The sequence below is a fragment of the Oncorhynchus keta genome, chromosome 34 (assembly GCF_023373465.1).
Source record: "Oncorhynchus keta strain PuntledgeMale-10-30-2019 chromosome 34, Oket_V2, whole genome shotgun sequence".
In the NCBI taxonomy this organism is placed as follows: Eukaryota; Metazoa; Chordata; class Actinopteri; order Salmoniformes; family Salmonidae; genus Oncorhynchus; species Oncorhynchus keta.
Window position 1 is genome coordinate 25,102,416 of NC_068454.1, and position 17,415 is coordinate 25,119,830.

Here is a 17,415-nt window from a genome sequence, read left to right on the forward strand (position 1 = left end):
AGACATGCAGTGAGTCAGACACCTAACTATACGTGCTGTCACTCACCTGGTAAGTATACTGGGGAATTTGATGGGCATATGTCACCCAACATCAAGAAAACAAACAGTTTAGTCACATGGTGGACGTGTACATGGCTGCACACATACTCATGCACACGGACACACACCCCACAGCTATGGGAGTTCAGTTACAATTACAGCAATCCACACAGACAGACACAACAACTGCTTTTCATCCCTTCTGTCTTGAATATCATTGAATCTTTGCAGTTTGTGAGTGAACTGGGTTGCATAATCTGCTGTTTATTTCCTCAGTGTGACAGTATAACATGCCTGTGTTCTCATAAAGCAAACATGTTTAAACAGCAGATGTCTAAGGGAAGAGGAAAATAACAGATGTAAACAGTTATACCCGATGTCTGTCTACTACTACAAAGCAGTTAATCAAACTGAGGTCAACCAATATTGGGTTAAGTTGGGAAAATATATACGAGTACATTTGTATAGTACAAGCCAAACATACATGATTGTCTTTGTGTATGTTTGTACTCATGTGTGTGTGCGTTTTTCTGTTTTGGAAGTGGTGAGATGTCTTCATCATGAGGTGAGCTGTCCATTTTATTGGGAAACGTCAGAAATTTCTACGCTGGGAGGGAAATCAGAAGAATTAGAGTTTCCCGGAAGTGGCTTGTCTTGACTGACAGTCACATATGTATAAGAAGGAACATGTCACACTCAGAGGTCCACTGTGTCTTCTTAACTCTGGTGGTGTGGATTTACTTGGAACAGAGCCACTGTCACTACCTCATCACTGTCACCATCATGGTCACCTGGGCAAACGTGAGTACTGATTCAATTCAGTAGTGGAAACTGTGTGAAGTACATAGAGCAAGCTGGGGTTAGCGCTTTAGTATAAGGAACACCTTAGGAACTTTAGAATAAGGTACACTTTAGGAACTTTAGAATAAAGAAAACTTTAGGAACTTTAGAATAAGGAACACCTTAGGAACTTTAGAATAAGGAACACCTTAGGGACTTTAGAATAAAGAACTTTAGGAACTTTAGAATAAGGAACACCTTAGGAAATTTAGAATAGGGAATAGTAGGTAGATATTTAATTATCTTTTGTCAATGCTATACATCAATACTATATTGATTTAAACTTTTAGTTTGTTCTGCTGTTGTTTTTATTAGTGTAGTTAGATATTTGCTGTTAAGACATGTCTCACTATATTAAATATTTTTACATTACAATATACACTGAATGTACAAAACATTAAATAGACTGACCAGAATCCAGGTTAAAGCTATGATCCTTTATTGATGTCACTTGTTAAATCTACTTCAATCAGTGTAGATGAAGGGGAGGAGACATGTTAAATAATTATTTTTAAGCCTGGAGATGTATTGTTAATGTGTGGCATTCAGAGGGTGAATGGGCAAGATGAAAGATATATTGACAAAACTGTGGGAAGCATTGGAGTCAACACGGGCCAGCATCCCTGCAGAATGCTTTCGACACCTTGTAGAGTCCATGCCCCGATGAATTGAGACTGTTCTAAAGGCAAGCTGAATATGAAGGTGTTTGTAATGTTTTGTACACTGCGTATTTATATTAGACCATGTCTACCTGGGTGCAGCTCTAGAATAAATGTATATTACTGATATTATTAGTCTCTCCATGAGAAGCCGAGAGCAGGTACTCTTCTATTAGATCAGCTGACTTCAGAATTATATCAAATCACATTCCTGCTGAACATTTGCTATTATATCATTTACTGAACTGAAACTTTGACAACACACTTTTTTTTAACAACTTCCAGCAGTATAGATAGATATCGGGTTTCACCCTCGGAGTTCTGTTTTTCGTCAGAGCTACTCCTTTGTCAGCGACTTCTGTCTGTGTGGGTGTGTCAAAAAGGATTTTATGTCACATTACATTTTTAAGACAAGTGAAAAGTGTCTCTACTGATCTCACAGACACACTCCAACATTACAAATGTAGCATGTGATTATAACAACACTCCGGATGCAAGGTCTACACATATGTTCTTATTCCTCCAGTATGCCATGGTTATCCTCTATCTGCTCTCGGCATTGATCATCGCTCGCTCTGCCTGTGGACTACGACTACCTCCGCTACCTATGATAGGTAAGTGTGTGTGTGTGTATCTCTCTCTCTCTCTCTCTCTCTCTCTCTCTCTCTCTCTCTCTCTCTCTCTCTCTCTCTCTCTCTCTCTCTCTCTCTCTCTCTCTCTCTCTCTCTCTCTCTCTCACATTTGCATCTATATATGAATGTAACTGGTCTATGACTTATTCCTAAGAATGTACAGTGCCTCCGGAAAAGTATTCAGACCCCTTGACCTTTTCCACATTATGTTAGGTTACAGCCTTATTTTAAAATGTATGAGACATTTTTTTTAATCAATCTACACACATTACCCCATAATGACAAATCAAAAACAGGTTTTTAGAAATGTTTGCTAACTTTTTAAAACGGAAATGTTACATTTACATAACTTTTCAGACCCTTTACTCAGTACTTTGTGGAAGCACTTTTGGCAGCGACTACAGTCGTGAGTCTTCTTGGGTATGACGCTACAAGCTTGGCACACCTGTATTTGGGGAGTTTGTCTCATTCTCTGCAGTTCACCTCAAGCTCTGTGAGTTTGGATGGGGAGGGTTGCTGCACAGCTATTTTCAAGTCTCTCCAGAGATGTTTGATCGGGTTCAAGTCCGGGCTCTGGCTGGACCACTCAAGGACATTCAGAGACTTGTCCCGAAGCCTCTCCTGCGTTGTCTTGGCTGTGTGCTTGTCCTGTTGGAAGGTGAACCTTCGCCCCTAATCTGAGGTTCTGAGCGTTCAGGTTTTCAAGGAACTGTCTGTACTTTGCTCCGTTGATTTTTGTCTCGATCCTGACTAGTTTCCTGTCCCTGCTGCTGAAAAAAATCCCCAATGCGTGATGCTGCCACCACCATGCTGCGCCGTAGGGATGATGCCAGGTTTCCTCCAGATATGACGCTTGGCATTCAGGCCAAAATCTTCAGTTTCATCAGACCAGAGAATCTTGTTTCTCATGGTCTGAAAGTCTTTAGGTGCCTTTTGGCCAACTCCAAGCGGGCTGTCATGACTAGGAAGAGTGTTGGTGGTTCCAAACTTCTTCAATTTAAGAATGATGGAGGCCACTGTGTTCTTGGTGACCTTCAATGCTGCAGACATGTTTTGGTACCGTTCCCCAGATCTGTGCCTCGACACAATCTTGTCTCGGAGCTCTACGGACAATTCCTTCGACCTCATAGCTTGGTTTTTGCTCTGATATGCACTGTCATCTGTGGGACCTTATATAGTGTGTGCCTTTCCAAATAATGTCCATTCAATTGAATTTACCACAGATGAACTCCAATGAAGTTGTAGAAACTTCTTAAGGATGATCAATGGAAACAAAATGCACATGAGCTCAGTTTCGAGTCTCATAGAAAAGGGTCTGAATACTTATGTAAATAAGGTATTTCTGTTTTTTTTTTTTTTTTAAATACTATCGTTCAAAAGTTTGGGGTCATTTAGAAATGTCCTTGTCTTTGAAAGGAAAGCACATTTTTTGTCCATTAAAATAACATCAAATTGATCAGAAATACAGTGTAGACATTGTTAATGTTGTAAGTGACTATTGTAGCTGGAAATGGCTGATTTAAAAAAAAATGAATATCTATATAGGCATACAGAGGCCCATTATCAGCAAGCATCACTCCTGTGTTCCAATGGCACGTTGTGTTAGCTAATCCAAGTTTTTCATTTTAAAAGGCTAATTGATCATTAGAAAACCCTTGCAATTATGTTAGCACAGCTGAAAACTATTGTCTTGATTAAAGAAGCAATACAACTGGCCTTCTTTAGACTAGTTGAGTATGTGTAGCATCAGTATTTGTGGGTTTGATTACAGGCTCAAAATGGCCAGAAACAAAGGACTTTCTTCTGAATCTTGTCAGTCTAATTTTGTTCTGAGAAATGAAGGCTATTCCAAGCGAGAAATTGCCAAGAAACCGGAAAAAGTCAAGGGGTCTGAATACTTTCCGAAGGCACTGTATGTATACATGTATTGATGGTAACTGATGTGTTTCCCCAGATGGCTGTTTCAGGGTGTCTCCAGAGCCGGAGGTGTTCCGTGTGCAGGGTGAAGCGGTGGTCCTAAGCTGCATTGTGTTCGACAGGGTCCTCTACAAACGATTCTCCCAGGCTAAGGCGGGTTACACCTATGTCATCGCCAAGGGAAATGGGACGGAGGGCATTGACCCTGACGAGGGGAAAGAGGGGCGGGTCCTGCAGCGTGAGCGTCAGCTGTGGCTCCTCCCAGCTCGAACTTCTGACTCCGGAGAGTACTCCTGCATCTACAGGTAGATAAATCGTCACAGCCATTTGCATAAGGCTTTCCCTTTAGTTACTTACTTTTACTGTAGTATGTACAGTATGTAAATATGTCTACCTGTTGTATATTGATGTCTGTCAGTTGAACACTTTAATATATTTTGACATGGACAATGTCATGGAATATCTAACATATCCTAAGCACAGGTTATATCCTGTGGTATCAGTGCTTAATATGTATTGCTTTTTCTTCTGTCATTTTCAGAAATGACACATTATGTGTAATTGGAAGCATCACTCTACAAGTTTATGAGACCAAGCAAACTGATATTGAGAAGTTGTCTTATCCCATCTCTACACCCGTGGGAAAAAAATTGTCAATCAGATGTCCTCATTTAAAGGACTTCAACAGGACTGAGGAAATAGAGTGGTATAAGGTGTGTGCAAACAATAGGCTACCTTTATTGCAGACTTCCTTTATGGTTTGTTTTGTCGTTTGCGCGTCTAGCTATGAACCATCTACCTAAAGCTTGTCTGGAGTTTTCCTCACTCAACTGTTTCCATTCACATAGGACTCCAGCCCGACAGTGCTTCCTGTTGGCAGTGGGCGCTACCAAAGACAGAGACAAGACGTGATCCTCATCTCAGACGTGAGGCCAGCAGACCAGGGCCTCTACACCTGTCAGCTTAGAGTCCACGTCAACAACCTCCTGTACACAGTCAGCAGGACCATTAACCTCAATGTAAAAGGTGGAATACCATAGCACGACAACAGTTTTATGGCTTTATCTGAGAACCCACTGACTGAATCCTGTGAATACCTCTCCATAGTTGTCCCATCATTTGCTCAATATTTTTAATCCACCATTTTGACAGTTACTATGCTCCTGACTTATGTGCGGCTGTATTGGTCTACTATGTGTTGTAATGGTGGTGTGTTCTGTGGACCTCTCTCTCCAGTGCCTGACCCAGTTCCCTACATTCAGACCACCAGGCCCATCTTTGACCCAGACACAACCCCAACCCCTAACCCTGGTGTCAGCACTGTGGAATGTGAGTGGATCTATCGTTATGCGGCTCAGAAAAGAAATGTCAATAACAGTACTTTCTATTTTTGACCGATTCACCTCTTCAAAAGCATAAATTGCTTATTTAGCGTGTATCACTTTATGTTGTTGATCGTGTACTTATGCTTAGGCTAGTGTAGTAGTCTTGGTCCTGGCTTTGCCTAATGCCTGTTTCTTTCCTTTTAGCCCCAGCAGTTGTGTCCCCAAAGATTGTGTCCCCTGCCAATGGAACAATCTTTGAAAGTCCATTGGGTGGGTGAATCACATATGCATACTCTCTTTAACTTGAAAACCTATGGTTTGATTTTGGCTTGCATCAGTATTCTAACTGTACCACCTCTATCTAACCACATCTAGGCTCTGTTTTGGAGATATCCTGCCAGGTTGTCACAGGGAGCCAATCAGCGGACGCCACAATGGTCACATGGTTGGTGGACGGCCATTCATTGGATTCGTCCAACCTTGGTGGACGGGCTCTGATGAGTCAGAGGAGGTAATACATATTGCATGTGTCTCTTTAATTGTGTACACATATAATGTGCAAGTAAGCTCAATGAAGATTATTGCTTTGTTCCCAGGGTATCCACAGTGGCTGGGGGTTGTTATGTTGAGGTGACTCTGTACATCATTGAGCTGTGTGATGAGGATACAAGGGCAGAGCTGAAGTGTGTCACTCAAAACCAGGGAGGAAGACAGGAGGTCATTGCACAGTTCAGAGTCGAAGGTAGGCCCATCTCAACTAACATATGATACATGCACTAGACCTGTACATATTGATAATTTTAAACCAGGCAATTTGGGTCCTGGATGTTGATTGGCTGAAAGCATGTGGTATATCAGACAATATACCACAGGTTTGACACAAAATGACTTGTTTACTGCTCTAATTACATTGGTAACCAGTTTATAATAGCAATAAGGCACCTCAGGAGTTTGTGGTATATGGACAATACGCCACTCACGGCTAATGGCTGTATCCATGCACTCCGCGTTGCGTTGTGTATAAGAACAGCCCTTAGCCATGGTATATTGGCCATATACCACACCTCCTCAGGCCTTATTTCTTAAATGTACCATTGATTATGTGATTGAAACTCAAAGCAAGCCATGAAATGGATGTCATAAGGTGAATGCACCAATTTGTAAGTCGCTCTGGATAAGAGCGTCTGCTAAATGACTTAAATGTAAATGTAAATGAAATGTGTGTGTTTCACTCGCTCTCTCCCTTTCTCAGACCCCAGGTCCACATGGCTGATGGTGGGTGTAGCGGGGTCTGTTTGTTTCCTGACTGTGGTCTCCGTCTTCCTTTACCTCCTAAAACCCAGAGGAAAGGCTGACTACTTCCTGGCTCGACAGAACAGCACCTTTAGCTCCACTTTTAGCTCCACATAAACACCTCTCAAGTGATCTCGATGGCTATTTTTCTGTTGTTTTGTTACACAGTGTGTACAAAAGTGACTTACTTTAAACAGAATGTATACAATGTATTATTGTTAAACATATTTTTGAATCAATATCAAAAATAAAATATTTTATTTTTATATGAACGTGATCCATTTCTGATAAAGAATAAGGAGTTGAGGTGACAATGACAGAAGGTTCTGGTAGGCTATAAGAGCATTCACTCCTGTTCATCAGTGACCCGTGAACCACAACAGCAACAGTCACACAGGGATTCCAAGGTAGTAAGAAGTATCACAAAATTATATTTTAGCATATAGGCCTACATATGACAATAATTTTGTTTGATAATTATTTTTGGTGGAATGAAATGAGACCCCTTCAACCATGTTATGGTTAAGCAATAAGGCCTGAGGGGGTGTGGTATATGACCAATATACCACGGCTAAGGGCTGTTCTTTAGCACAACACAACGCGGAGTGCCTGGACACAGCGCTTAGCCGTGGTATATTGGCCATATATCACAAACCCCAGAGGTGCCTTATTGCTATTATAAACTGGTTACCAAAATGATTACAGCAGTAAAAATACATGTTTTGTCATACCCATGGTATACGGTCTGATATACCATGGCTGTCAGCCAATCAGCATTCAGGGCTTATAATAATATAATAATATATGCCAGTTTATTATATACCTTTGCTAAGATGCCACTAGATGGTGATACATTACAAGGTGATTAGACTCACACTCAATATATTCTCTGTGTGAAGTCAATCACAAAAGATTCTGACTTGAGTCATGCTGTGGTTAACAGTTGGAGGAAAGGAATAAGATTTACCCTGCTTTCTGTCTATTGTTCTCTCTCCCTCCCTCTACGTTTCTATGTGCCTATAGTTTTATAATAGCAATATAACAAATAACACACAGATAGGTGGGTGTCTCCCCTTCTTGGTGGAATCATGCCAGATTCCAAGTCCCTCCCTGCTGTGTTGCACAACGCTGCATTCTTTGCTTTTGAGCAGAAAGTTTTCTTAAGATCCAGAGGAAATTGTTACACATTCAGCCCAGAAACACTCCCAGACTACAGAAGAACTTCTGTTTGGGAAAACAGTGTTTTGGGGCATGTCTGATGCTTTTTAAATGTATATTCTTCAATACAGCCTTTAGGTTAAAATTGAAGATGGTGTTTTTACAGTTGTTTACTAGACAAAGTACATGGAGAAGCCTGTTTAATAGAAAAGGAATGTGACATGGACTTCAAGCTGTTCGGATAAGGCGTGGAACCAGAACTAAACTTCAGGTATGCAAACTTTTCCGCTCTGTGTCAGACGGATAGGGAGGGATACCTTGGCACAGATTAATCAATATGTCACTCTCTTTTCTGGTGGTGTTATATAGTGTGTCCATGTATAGTGTTTTCAATGTATTTGTGTAGTATCTTATCTGTGGTTGGTTGAAATTGTTTGTGTTGGTTTTTATAACATTTAGGTTGGACTTTTGTCCTTGAGGACAGCAATGCTATGTAAAATCAAACCAAAATGAGAGAAGAGAATGAGGGAAAATTGGTGGTTGCATTTCCCCCCCGCCCAAGTACTTACCACAGTGTGTGTGTGTTAAGCGGAGCGACACCGGGGAACCCAAGAGCAGACTCAGATGAGGAAATAGGGATGAATGAACCAATACATTTATTGTTACACAGAGAGATATGGAGTGCAGATCCGGGGAAGCTCGGATGTGTTGCAGAAAAAACAGATGTGGAGACTGGGTGGAGTTAGCTGAGTAGAACAGGGTAAACAGATCCTGAGGGGAATCCAAGGTAGTGGTGGTGAGTAAAATCCAGAGCAAGGTAGTTGGGTGGTGAGATGTGGAACAGGAGACAGAGACAGAGCGGTAACTGCAATGAGAGGATAAACGGTGTCAGGCAGGGAAACAGGCACAGCAGAGTAACAGGATCTTGAGGAATCATAAATGGCTAGAATAATAACGGACTGGGCAGAGATAACGATCTGGCGGAGTGGAAGTGGCAGGACTGAGTATTTGTAGAGGTAGAAGAGAAGTGTGTACTGGGGGAGTAACTGCAGGTTAAGAAAACACAGGATGAACACCAGAGGGTGTAGCAGGAGCAGATGTGACAGTACCCCCCCCACGGGCACCACCTGGTGCACGACCCGGCTTGTCTGGGTGTGAGGTATGAAAATCCTGTACAAGGGATCCAGAATGTGACGACGGGGTACTCAGCAGCGCTCCTCAGGCCCATATCCCTCCCAGTACACCAGATACTGGCAACCGGAATCCCAACGGCGCACATCCAAAAGCCGGCGGACATTGTAGGCAGGATGGTTGTTGATGAGCCAAGGGGGTGGAGGAGCAGCTGCAGGAGGGGACAGGGGACTGGAGCAGACTGGTTTAATTAAGGACACATGGAAGGTGGGGTAAATTTTGAGAGAGCTGGGAGTTTCAGATGCGTCGCAGAGGGGTTTATGACACAAACAATCTCAATGGGGCCAATGAAACGGGGAGCTAGTTTTTTGGAAACGACTTTCAAGGGCAAGTCCTTAGATGAAAGCCATACCCTTTGGCCTGGAGTGTAGACTGGGGCTGAAGCACAACAACAGTTAGCTTGGGATTGGTTTCTGGCGGAGGCACGAAGAAGAGTAGCCTGGGCCCTCCTCCAGGTGCAATGACAATGCCACATGTGGTCCTGGACTGAGGGCACCGCTACATCGACCTCTTGGGCAGGGAACAAGGGAGGTTGGTAACCCAGAGCACACTCAAAGGGTGACATACCTGATGAGGGTGTTGTGGGCATATTCCACCTAGAGTAGCTGAGCACTCCAGGAGGAAGGGTTAGCCAAAGTCACACAGCGTAGGGCAGTTTCCAACTCCTGGTGGCCTGCTCGTTCTGGCTGTTGGTCCGGGGGTGATATCCAGACAAAAGGCTAACATTAATACCCAGAGCTGTGTAAAAGGCTCTCCATACTTGGGATGTAAACTGGGGTCCTCTGTCAGAAAAAATGTCAATAGGGATGCCATGCAGCCGCAAAACATGGAATACCAGCAGGTCCGCAGTTTCCCGGGAGGATGGAAGCTTGGAGAGGGGAATGAAGTGAGCAGCTTTGGAGAATCGGTCAACATCAGTTACCATTCGATGGGGGAAGGCCATTGACAAAGTGCAGAGCTATATGTGACCAGGGGCGACTGGGTATGGGAAGAGGGCCAAGCAGACCAGATGTAGGTTTGGTGGAGGTTTTGTTCTGGGCACAGACACGAGCAGGCTGAGATTAATTCCAAAGCATCTTTCTCCAAGGTGGGCCACCAAAATCCCTGACGCAGAAAGGCGTTTATGCCAGGGTGACAGGTGAGGTGAGTAGAATGGGCCCATTGAAGAACATCAGAACGAACTGAATCTGGCACAAACAGCCTCACAAGGACCATTTCTAGGATCAGTCTGGTTCAGCTGAGCCTGACGGACACGGGACTCAATCTCCCAGAGGACAGCAGCAACGATGCAGGAGGAAGGCATAATGGTTTCTGGCTCGGAACCTGTGTAGTCAGCGGTGAACTGATGGGAGAGGGCGTCAGGGTTGGTATTCTTAGATTTGGGGTGATAAGTGAGTGTGAAGTTGAATCTACCAAAAAACAATGCCCACGTGGCCTGCCAAGAGTTCAGACGTTTGGCGGTCTGGATGTAGGCTAGATTTTTTGTGATCCGTCCACACAATGAAGGGAAGAACCGTACCAACTAACCAGTGATGCCACTCCTCAAGAGCCAACTTAACAGCCACAAGTTCCCGGTTACCTATGTCAAAATCTCTCTCTGCAGGGGAGAGCTTACGGGACAAGAAGGCACAAGGATGGAGCTTCTGATCCAAGGGAGAACATTGAGACAGAACTACACCTACTCCGGTGTCGGAAGCGTCCACCTCAAGGACGAACTGGAGTTGTGGGTCTGGCTGGGTAAGGATTGGAGCAGTAGTGAAGCGGTGCTTGAGTTCCTGGAACGCTGCCTCTGCTTCAGGGAACCAGTGGAATGGAGTGGAGGTGGAGGTAAAAGGAGCTGCCAAACAACTGTAGTCATGGATGAATCGTCTATAAAAAATTGGCAAACCCCAGGAAACGCTGTAACTGCTTCAGATTAGCAGGTACAGGCCACTCTGTGACTGCCCTAACCTTGGCAGGGTCCTTCGTAGCTGTCCATTACATTACCTCCCCTCACCATCCAACACTCACGGAGACAGTTGTCAATGAGGATAGTCAGAGAAATTAGTTTGTCAAGTCCATCAGGCTCCTCTCTCGACACCAACTTGTCTTTGAGGGTCTCAGTGAGTGCGTTCTGGAATGCTCCCTGGAGGGCCTCATCATTCCACACACTCTCTGTGGCGAGGGTGTGGAACTCACATGCCATTTCAGCCACACTCTGGGAGTCTTGACGAAGGGACAGAAGTTGGTTAGCGGCATCCTTTCCACAAACCGGGTGGTCGAAGACCTTCCTCATCTCATCTGTGAAATGACCGTAGGAGAAGCAGATAGGTGACTGTCTCTCCCTCACCGCAGTTGCCCAGGAAAGCGCTGCTCCCAGAAGGCAGCCAATCAAAAAATACATCTTGGCTCATTCACTAGAATAAGAATAGGGCTGTTGCTCAAATACTAGTGAACATTGAAAAGAAAGGCTCTGCAAGCACCAAGATTACCATCATAGTGCTCAGGAGTCAGAACAAAAGGCTCCCGAGGTGCAGAAGAGGGACTTGAGACTGGTTGTGAACTCTGGGTGGAGGTTGGGACCTGTAGGTCAGACAGGCTCTGTGAAAACTCCTTGATGTTCTCCAGCAGAGTTTTCAGGGCTTGGTCATGTTGCTCAAGAAGGGTGCCTTGACCAACAAGAATTTGGTGAAGAGTAGTGGAGTCTGCTGGATTCATCACTTGGACAGATCGTACTGTTAAGCAGAGCGAAGGAGGCTTTGTTGCGGAATAGAAAGCCGACTCTAGATTTGATTTTAGATTGGAGATGTTTGATATGAGTCTGGAAGGAGAGTTTACAGTCTAGCCAGATACCTAGGTACTTATAGATGTCCACATATTCTAGGTCGGAACCATCCAGGGTGGTGATGCTAGTCGGGCGTGCGGGTGCAGGCAGCGAACGGTTGAAAAGCATGCATTTGGTTTTACTAGCGTTTAAGAGCAGTTGGAGGCCACGGAAGGAGTGTTGTATGGCATTGAAGTTCGTTTGGAGGTTAGATAGCACAGTGTCCAAGGACGGGCCGGAAGTATACAGAATGGTGTCACTACAATGTTGTTGATCCATCCTCAGTTTTCTCTCATCACAGCCATTGAACTCTGTAACTGTTTTAAAATCACCAACGGCCTCATGGTAACATCCCTGAACAGTTTAATTCCTGTCCTACAGCTCAGTTCAGAAGGACGACTGTGTCCTTGATGTGTGTTGGCGATTTAAATCATACAGTGTCTTCAGAAAGTATTCATACCCCTTGACTTAATTCACATTTTTGTTGTGTTACAGCCTGGATTGAAAATTGATGAAACACCTTTTTTTTCCTCACCCATCTACCCACAATAACCCATAATGACAAAGTGAATACATGTTTTTAGAAATGTATGCAAATGTCTTTGAAATGAAATACAGAAATATCTAAATATCAAACAAGGCTCTGCATGGTCAATCCGTGTCTGAAACGGCCTCTGCAAAAGTCAGGGCATTCATACTTCTTGCGCTTCATGTAGCAGAGCAGAGCTGTTGTGAAGGAAGTTGTCAAGGAAGTGAGCTTGTGTTTATACAGGACCTCCAGCCCCCATCTACCGTCCAGCCCCCATCTATGTCAATGTGGAGCTACATGGAGATATACAGTGCCTTGCGAAAGTATTCGGCCCCCTTGAACTTTGCGAACTTTTGCCACATTTCAGGCTTCAAACATAAAGATATAAAACTGTATTTTTTTGTGAAGAATCAACAACAAGTAGGACACAATCATGAAGTGGAACGACATTTATTGGATATTTCAAACTTTTTTAACAAATCAAAAACTGAAAAATTGGGCGTGCAAAATTATTCAGCCCCTTTACTTTCAGTGCAGCAAACTCTCTCCAGAAGTTCAGTGAGGATCTCTGAATGATCCAATGTTGCCTGTGCTGAGCTCTATTCCTTTTTTTTGTTTTTCACTTTCCTCCCTAATTTAATGATATCCAATTGGTAGTTACAGTCTTGTCTCATCGCTGCAAATCCCCTACGGACTTGGGAGATGCGAAGGTGGAGAGCCATGCGTCCTCTGAATTATACTAAATTATGTCTGAGTGTGGAACTGTGACCCTGGCTATCCGTACATTTAAAAAACAAGAAAATTGTGTTGTCTGGTTTGCATAATAAGATATTTTAAATGATTTATACTTTTACTTTTGATACTTAAGTAAATTTAAACCAAATACTTTTAGACTTTTACTCAAGTAGTATTTTACTGGGTGACTTTTACTTGAGTCATTTTCTTTTAAGGTATCTTTACTTTTACTAGAATGTATGAAAATTGGGTACTTTTTCCACCACTGTGGGGTACAGAGATGAGGTAGTCATTCAAAATGATCTTAAACACTATTATTGCCACAGTGAGTCCATGCAAATGATTGTGTGACTTGTTAGGCAAAGCTTTACTCCTGAACGTTTTTAGGCTTGCCATAACAAAGGGGTTGAGTAGTTATTGACTCAAGATATTTCAGCTTTTCATTTTTTATTAATTTGTAAAGATGTCTAAAAACATAATTCCACTTTGACATTATGGGGTATTGTGTGTAGGCCAGTGACCTAAATCACAGTTTAATCTATTTTAAATTCAGGCTGTATGTAACAAAATGTGGAAAAAGTCAAGCGGTGTGAATACTTTCTGAAGGCACTGTAACCCACATCATACTGTAATTATTAAACTTGACCATGCTTAGAGATATTCAATGTCTGATTTGTTATCGTTACCAATCACTGCCCTTCTTTGAGGCGTTTGAAAAGCTCCCTGGTCTTTGCAGTTGAATCTGTGCTTGAAATTCAATACTTGCCTGAGAGGCCTTAGAGATGTTGTATGTCAACCCCTATTCTTTCAGAGTGAGTCCATGTCATTTATTATGTGACTTGAGCCAAATTTGACTCCTGAACTCATTTAGGCTCGGCTAAACAAAGGGGCTGAATCTTATGCAATGACTATATTTTGTTGATTTTTTTATCTTCCACTTTGACATTAGAGTATTTTGTATAGATTGACAAAAAAATGACAATTAAATACATTTGTCCCACTTTGTGACACATTAAAATGTGAAGAAATCCAAGGGGTCTGAATACTTTTGCAAGGCACTAAGAGTAAAACGTTATGGATTTTAAAATGGCCCAGCAGCTATGTCATAAGGCTGGCTACCAAGAAGCAACTCCATGGTTGGGCCTGTAACGGTTTTCTTTAGGTGAAGTAGAAGCGGACCAAAATGCAGCGTGGCTGTTATTAATTGTACTTTAATAAAGAAACTGTACACAAATAAACTAACAAAACAACAAACGTGCGAAAACCTGAACCAGTCCTATCAGGTGCAAAACACAGAGACAGGAACAATCACCCACAAACACAGTGAAACCCAGGCTACCTAAATATGGTTCCCAATCAGAGACAATGACTAACACCTGCCTCTGATTGAGAACCATATCAGGCCCAAACACAGAAACAGACAAACTAGACATCCAACATAGAATGCCCACTCAGATCACACCCTGACCAAGCAAAACATAGAAACATACAAAGCAAACTATGGTCAGGGTGTGACAGGGCCATTTGTGGTCACTCAACTGCACTAGCTTTTTACCTAGTCCCCAGCATGCAGCTCTGTCTAGAGGCCCTCTAATGGTTCAAATTAATTTGTAGTCCCTGTGACGCAGCTACTGTGTTATCATTGGTTGAGCTTCATCCCAGGACCTCCTGCTGAGGTCGAGTCAGGCTTCCTCTCTAGGCTGGACTCCTAAAGAGAACACACTCTTTTGCAACCGGTCCTGTGTAGATCCCTGCAGTGTGGATAGGTGAGGACATTTGCATTGTTTTTGTGACTGAAGCGTCAAAAAATGAAATGTAAAAGAATGCAACTAAATTATCCTGTATAGGTTAACCAGTGATAACTACAGAATATAACTTGAACCATTTGTTTCTTGGCAGATTAATATTCTTTGAGATTTCCGGATTTTGAGGAACTCCCTCATGATGTTGTAACTCTTACCACAAATGGCACGCTTCCTGTTGTCATTATTTTGCTTGGAGAGCATTGTTCAGAAGGCTTGGACACCCTCCACAAATGAATTCCTCAATCAGGCATTTGTGCTCTGTGTGCAAGTGACAGAAAGATTAGCCTTATCTTACCGTGTGCTTTACTATAGTGCTAAGAATGTGTTAGTGGTTGCTAGTTTGTGCTTTGTATGTTCATGGAGTAAGAAGCATGGGCCATGCACATGTTCCATGCACTCGTGCAAAGTTGTGGCCTTGTTTGATGATCTTTTGAGCAACCTGCTTAAACCTGCTTTAACTGTCAACCCCAGGAGTGGAATTTCTGGAATTGTCTAGTGGTGTGTGTGGTTGACATAGGAATATAGTGTTGACTAGGATTCAATCAGTTAGTTGACTTTTTTGCTGTATCTTTTGCAATGTGTTGATTTATTTTATTTATTTATTTTATTTTATGTCACCTTTATTTAACCAGGTAGGCAAGTTGAGAACAAGTTCTCATTTACAATTGCAACCTGGCCAAGATAAAGCAAAGCAGTTCGACAGATACAACGACACAGAGTTACACATGGAGTAAAACAAACATACAGTCAATAATACAGTATAAACAAGTCTATATACAATGTGAGCAAATGAGGTGAGAAGGGAGGTAAAGGCAAAAAAGGCTGTGGTGGCAAAGTAAATACAATATAGCAAGTAAAACACTGGAATGGTAGTTTTGCAATGGAAGAATGTGCAAAGTAAAAATAAAAATAATGGGGTGCAAAGGAGCAAAATAAATTAATTCATTAAATACAGTTGGGAAAGAGGTAGTTGTTTGGGCTAAATTATAGGTGGGCTATGTACAGGTGCAGTAATCTGCTCTGACAGTTGGTGCTTAAAGCTAGTGAGGGAGATAAGTGTTTCCAGTTTCAGAGATTTTTGTAGTTTGTTCCAGTCATTGGCAGCAGAGAACTGGAAGGAGAGGCGGCCAAAGAAATAATTGGTTTTGGGGGTGACTAGAGAGATATACCTGTTGGAGCGTGTGTTACAGGTGGGAGATGCTATGGTGACCAGCGAGCTGAGATAAGGGGGGACTTTACCTAGCAGGGTCTTGTAGATGACATGGAGCCAGTGGGTTTGGCGACGAGTATGAAGCGAGGGCCAGCCAACGAGAACTGTGATAGACTGCATCCAATTTGTTGAGTAGGGTATTGGAGGCTATTTTGTAAATGACATCGCCAAAGTCGAGGATTGGTAGGATGGTCAGTTTTACAAGGGTATGTTTGGCAGCATGAGTGAAGGATGCTTTGTTGCGAAATAGGAAGCCAATTATACATTTAACTTTGGATTGGAGATTTGATATGGGTCTGGAAGGAGAGTTTACAGTCGAACCAGACACCTAAGTATTTGTAGTTGTCCACGTATTCTAAGTCAGAGCCGTCCAGAGTAGTGATGTTGGACAGGCGGGTAGGTGCAGGTAGCGATCGGTTGAAGAGCATGCATTAAGTTTTACTTGTATTCAAGAGCAATTGGAGGCCACGGAAGGAGAGTTGTATGGCATTGAAGCTTGCCTGGAGGGTTGTTAACACAGTGTCCAAAGAAGGGCCAGAAGTATACCGAATGGTGTCGTCTGCGTAGAGGTGGATCAGAGACTCACCAGCAGCAAGAGCGACCTCATTGATGTATACAGAGAAGAGAGTCGGTCCAAGAATTGAATCCTGTGGCACCCCCATAGAGACTGCCAGAGGTCCGGACAGCAGACCCTCCGATTTGACACACTGAACTCTATCAGAGAAGTAGTTGGTGAACCAGGCGAGGCAATCATTTGAGAAACCAAGGCTGTCGAGTCTGCCGATGAGGATGTGGTGATTGACAGAGTCGAAAGCCTTGGCCAGATCAATGAATACGGCTGCACAGTAATGTTTCTTATCGATGGCGGTTAAGATATCGTTTAGGACCTTGAGCGTGGCTGAGGTGCACCCATGACCAGCTCTGAAACCAGATTGCATAGCAGAGAGGTGAGATTCGAAATGGTCGGTAATCTGTTTGTTGACATGGCTTTCGAAGACCTTGGAAAGGCATGGTAGGATAGATATAGGTCTGTAGCAGTTTGGGTCAAGAGTGTCCCCCCCTTTGAAGAGGGGGATGACCGCAGCTGCTTTCCAATCTTTGAGAATCTCAGACGACACGAAAGAGAGGTTGAACAGGCTAGTAATAGGGGTGGCAACAATTTCGGCAGATCATTTTAGAAAGAAAGGGTCCAGATTGTCTAGCCCGGCTGATTTGTAGGGGTCCAGATTTTGCACCTCTTTCAGAACATCAGCTGAACGGATTTGGGAGAAGGAGAAAT

The 17,415-nt window shown here is 43.1% G+C and overlaps 2 protein-coding genes across 4 annotated transcripts in view; both read left to right on the forward strand.

Moving 5' to 3' along the window:
- Nucleotides 1-564: 564 nt before the first annotated feature.
- Nucleotides 565-6,971, forward strand: LOC118366858 (interleukin-1 receptor type 2). Its single transcript, XM_035749633.1, has 10 exons — nt 565-840; nt 2,065-2,152; nt 4,125-4,392; nt 4,629-4,800; nt 4,936-5,113; nt 5,324-5,416; nt 5,617-5,682; nt 5,788-5,923; nt 6,009-6,154; nt 6,665-6,971. Exons 1-10 carry the CDS (start codon nt 727-729, stop codon nt 6,820-6,822), a joined length of 1,419 nt encoding a protein of 472 aa, XP_035605526.1. The 5' UTR covers nt 565-726; the 3' UTR covers nt 6,823-6,971.
- Nucleotides 6,972-7,847: 876 nt separating this feature from the next.
- Nucleotides 7,848-17,415, forward strand: part of zmp:0000000936 (interleukin-1 receptor type 1) — a 32,818-nt gene continuing 23,250 nt past the window's right edge. Inside the window, exon 1 of one of the 3 annotated variants that reach the window (XM_035749635.2) lies at nt 7,848-8,134. Coding sequence is in view for 1 of the 3 variants with exons in the window: in XM_052493499.1 (XP_052349459.1) it covers nt 10,689-10,791 (103 nt within the window). In the remaining 2 variants the exon portion in view is untranslated. Of the gene's footprint in view, nt 8,135-10,673; nt 10,792-14,775; nt 14,888-17,415 lie in introns of those variants that run through there. The other 2 variants (XM_052493499.1, XM_035749636.2) reach the window with 2 other exon arrangements.

Coding starts and splice junctions, on each gene's coding strand:
- LOC118366858 (XM_035749633.1), top strand. CDS start 727: ATGTCACACTCAGAGGTCCACTGTGTCTTCTTAACTCTGGTGGTGTGG. Junction 5,114..5,323: donor CATTAACCTCAATGTAAAAG/GTGGAATACCAT, acceptor CTCTCTCTCCAG/TGCCTGACCCAGTTCCCTAC. Junction 5,683..5,787: donor AATCTTTGAAAGTCCATTGG/GTGGGTGAATCA, acceptor AACCACATCTAG/GCTCTGTTTTGGAGATATCC.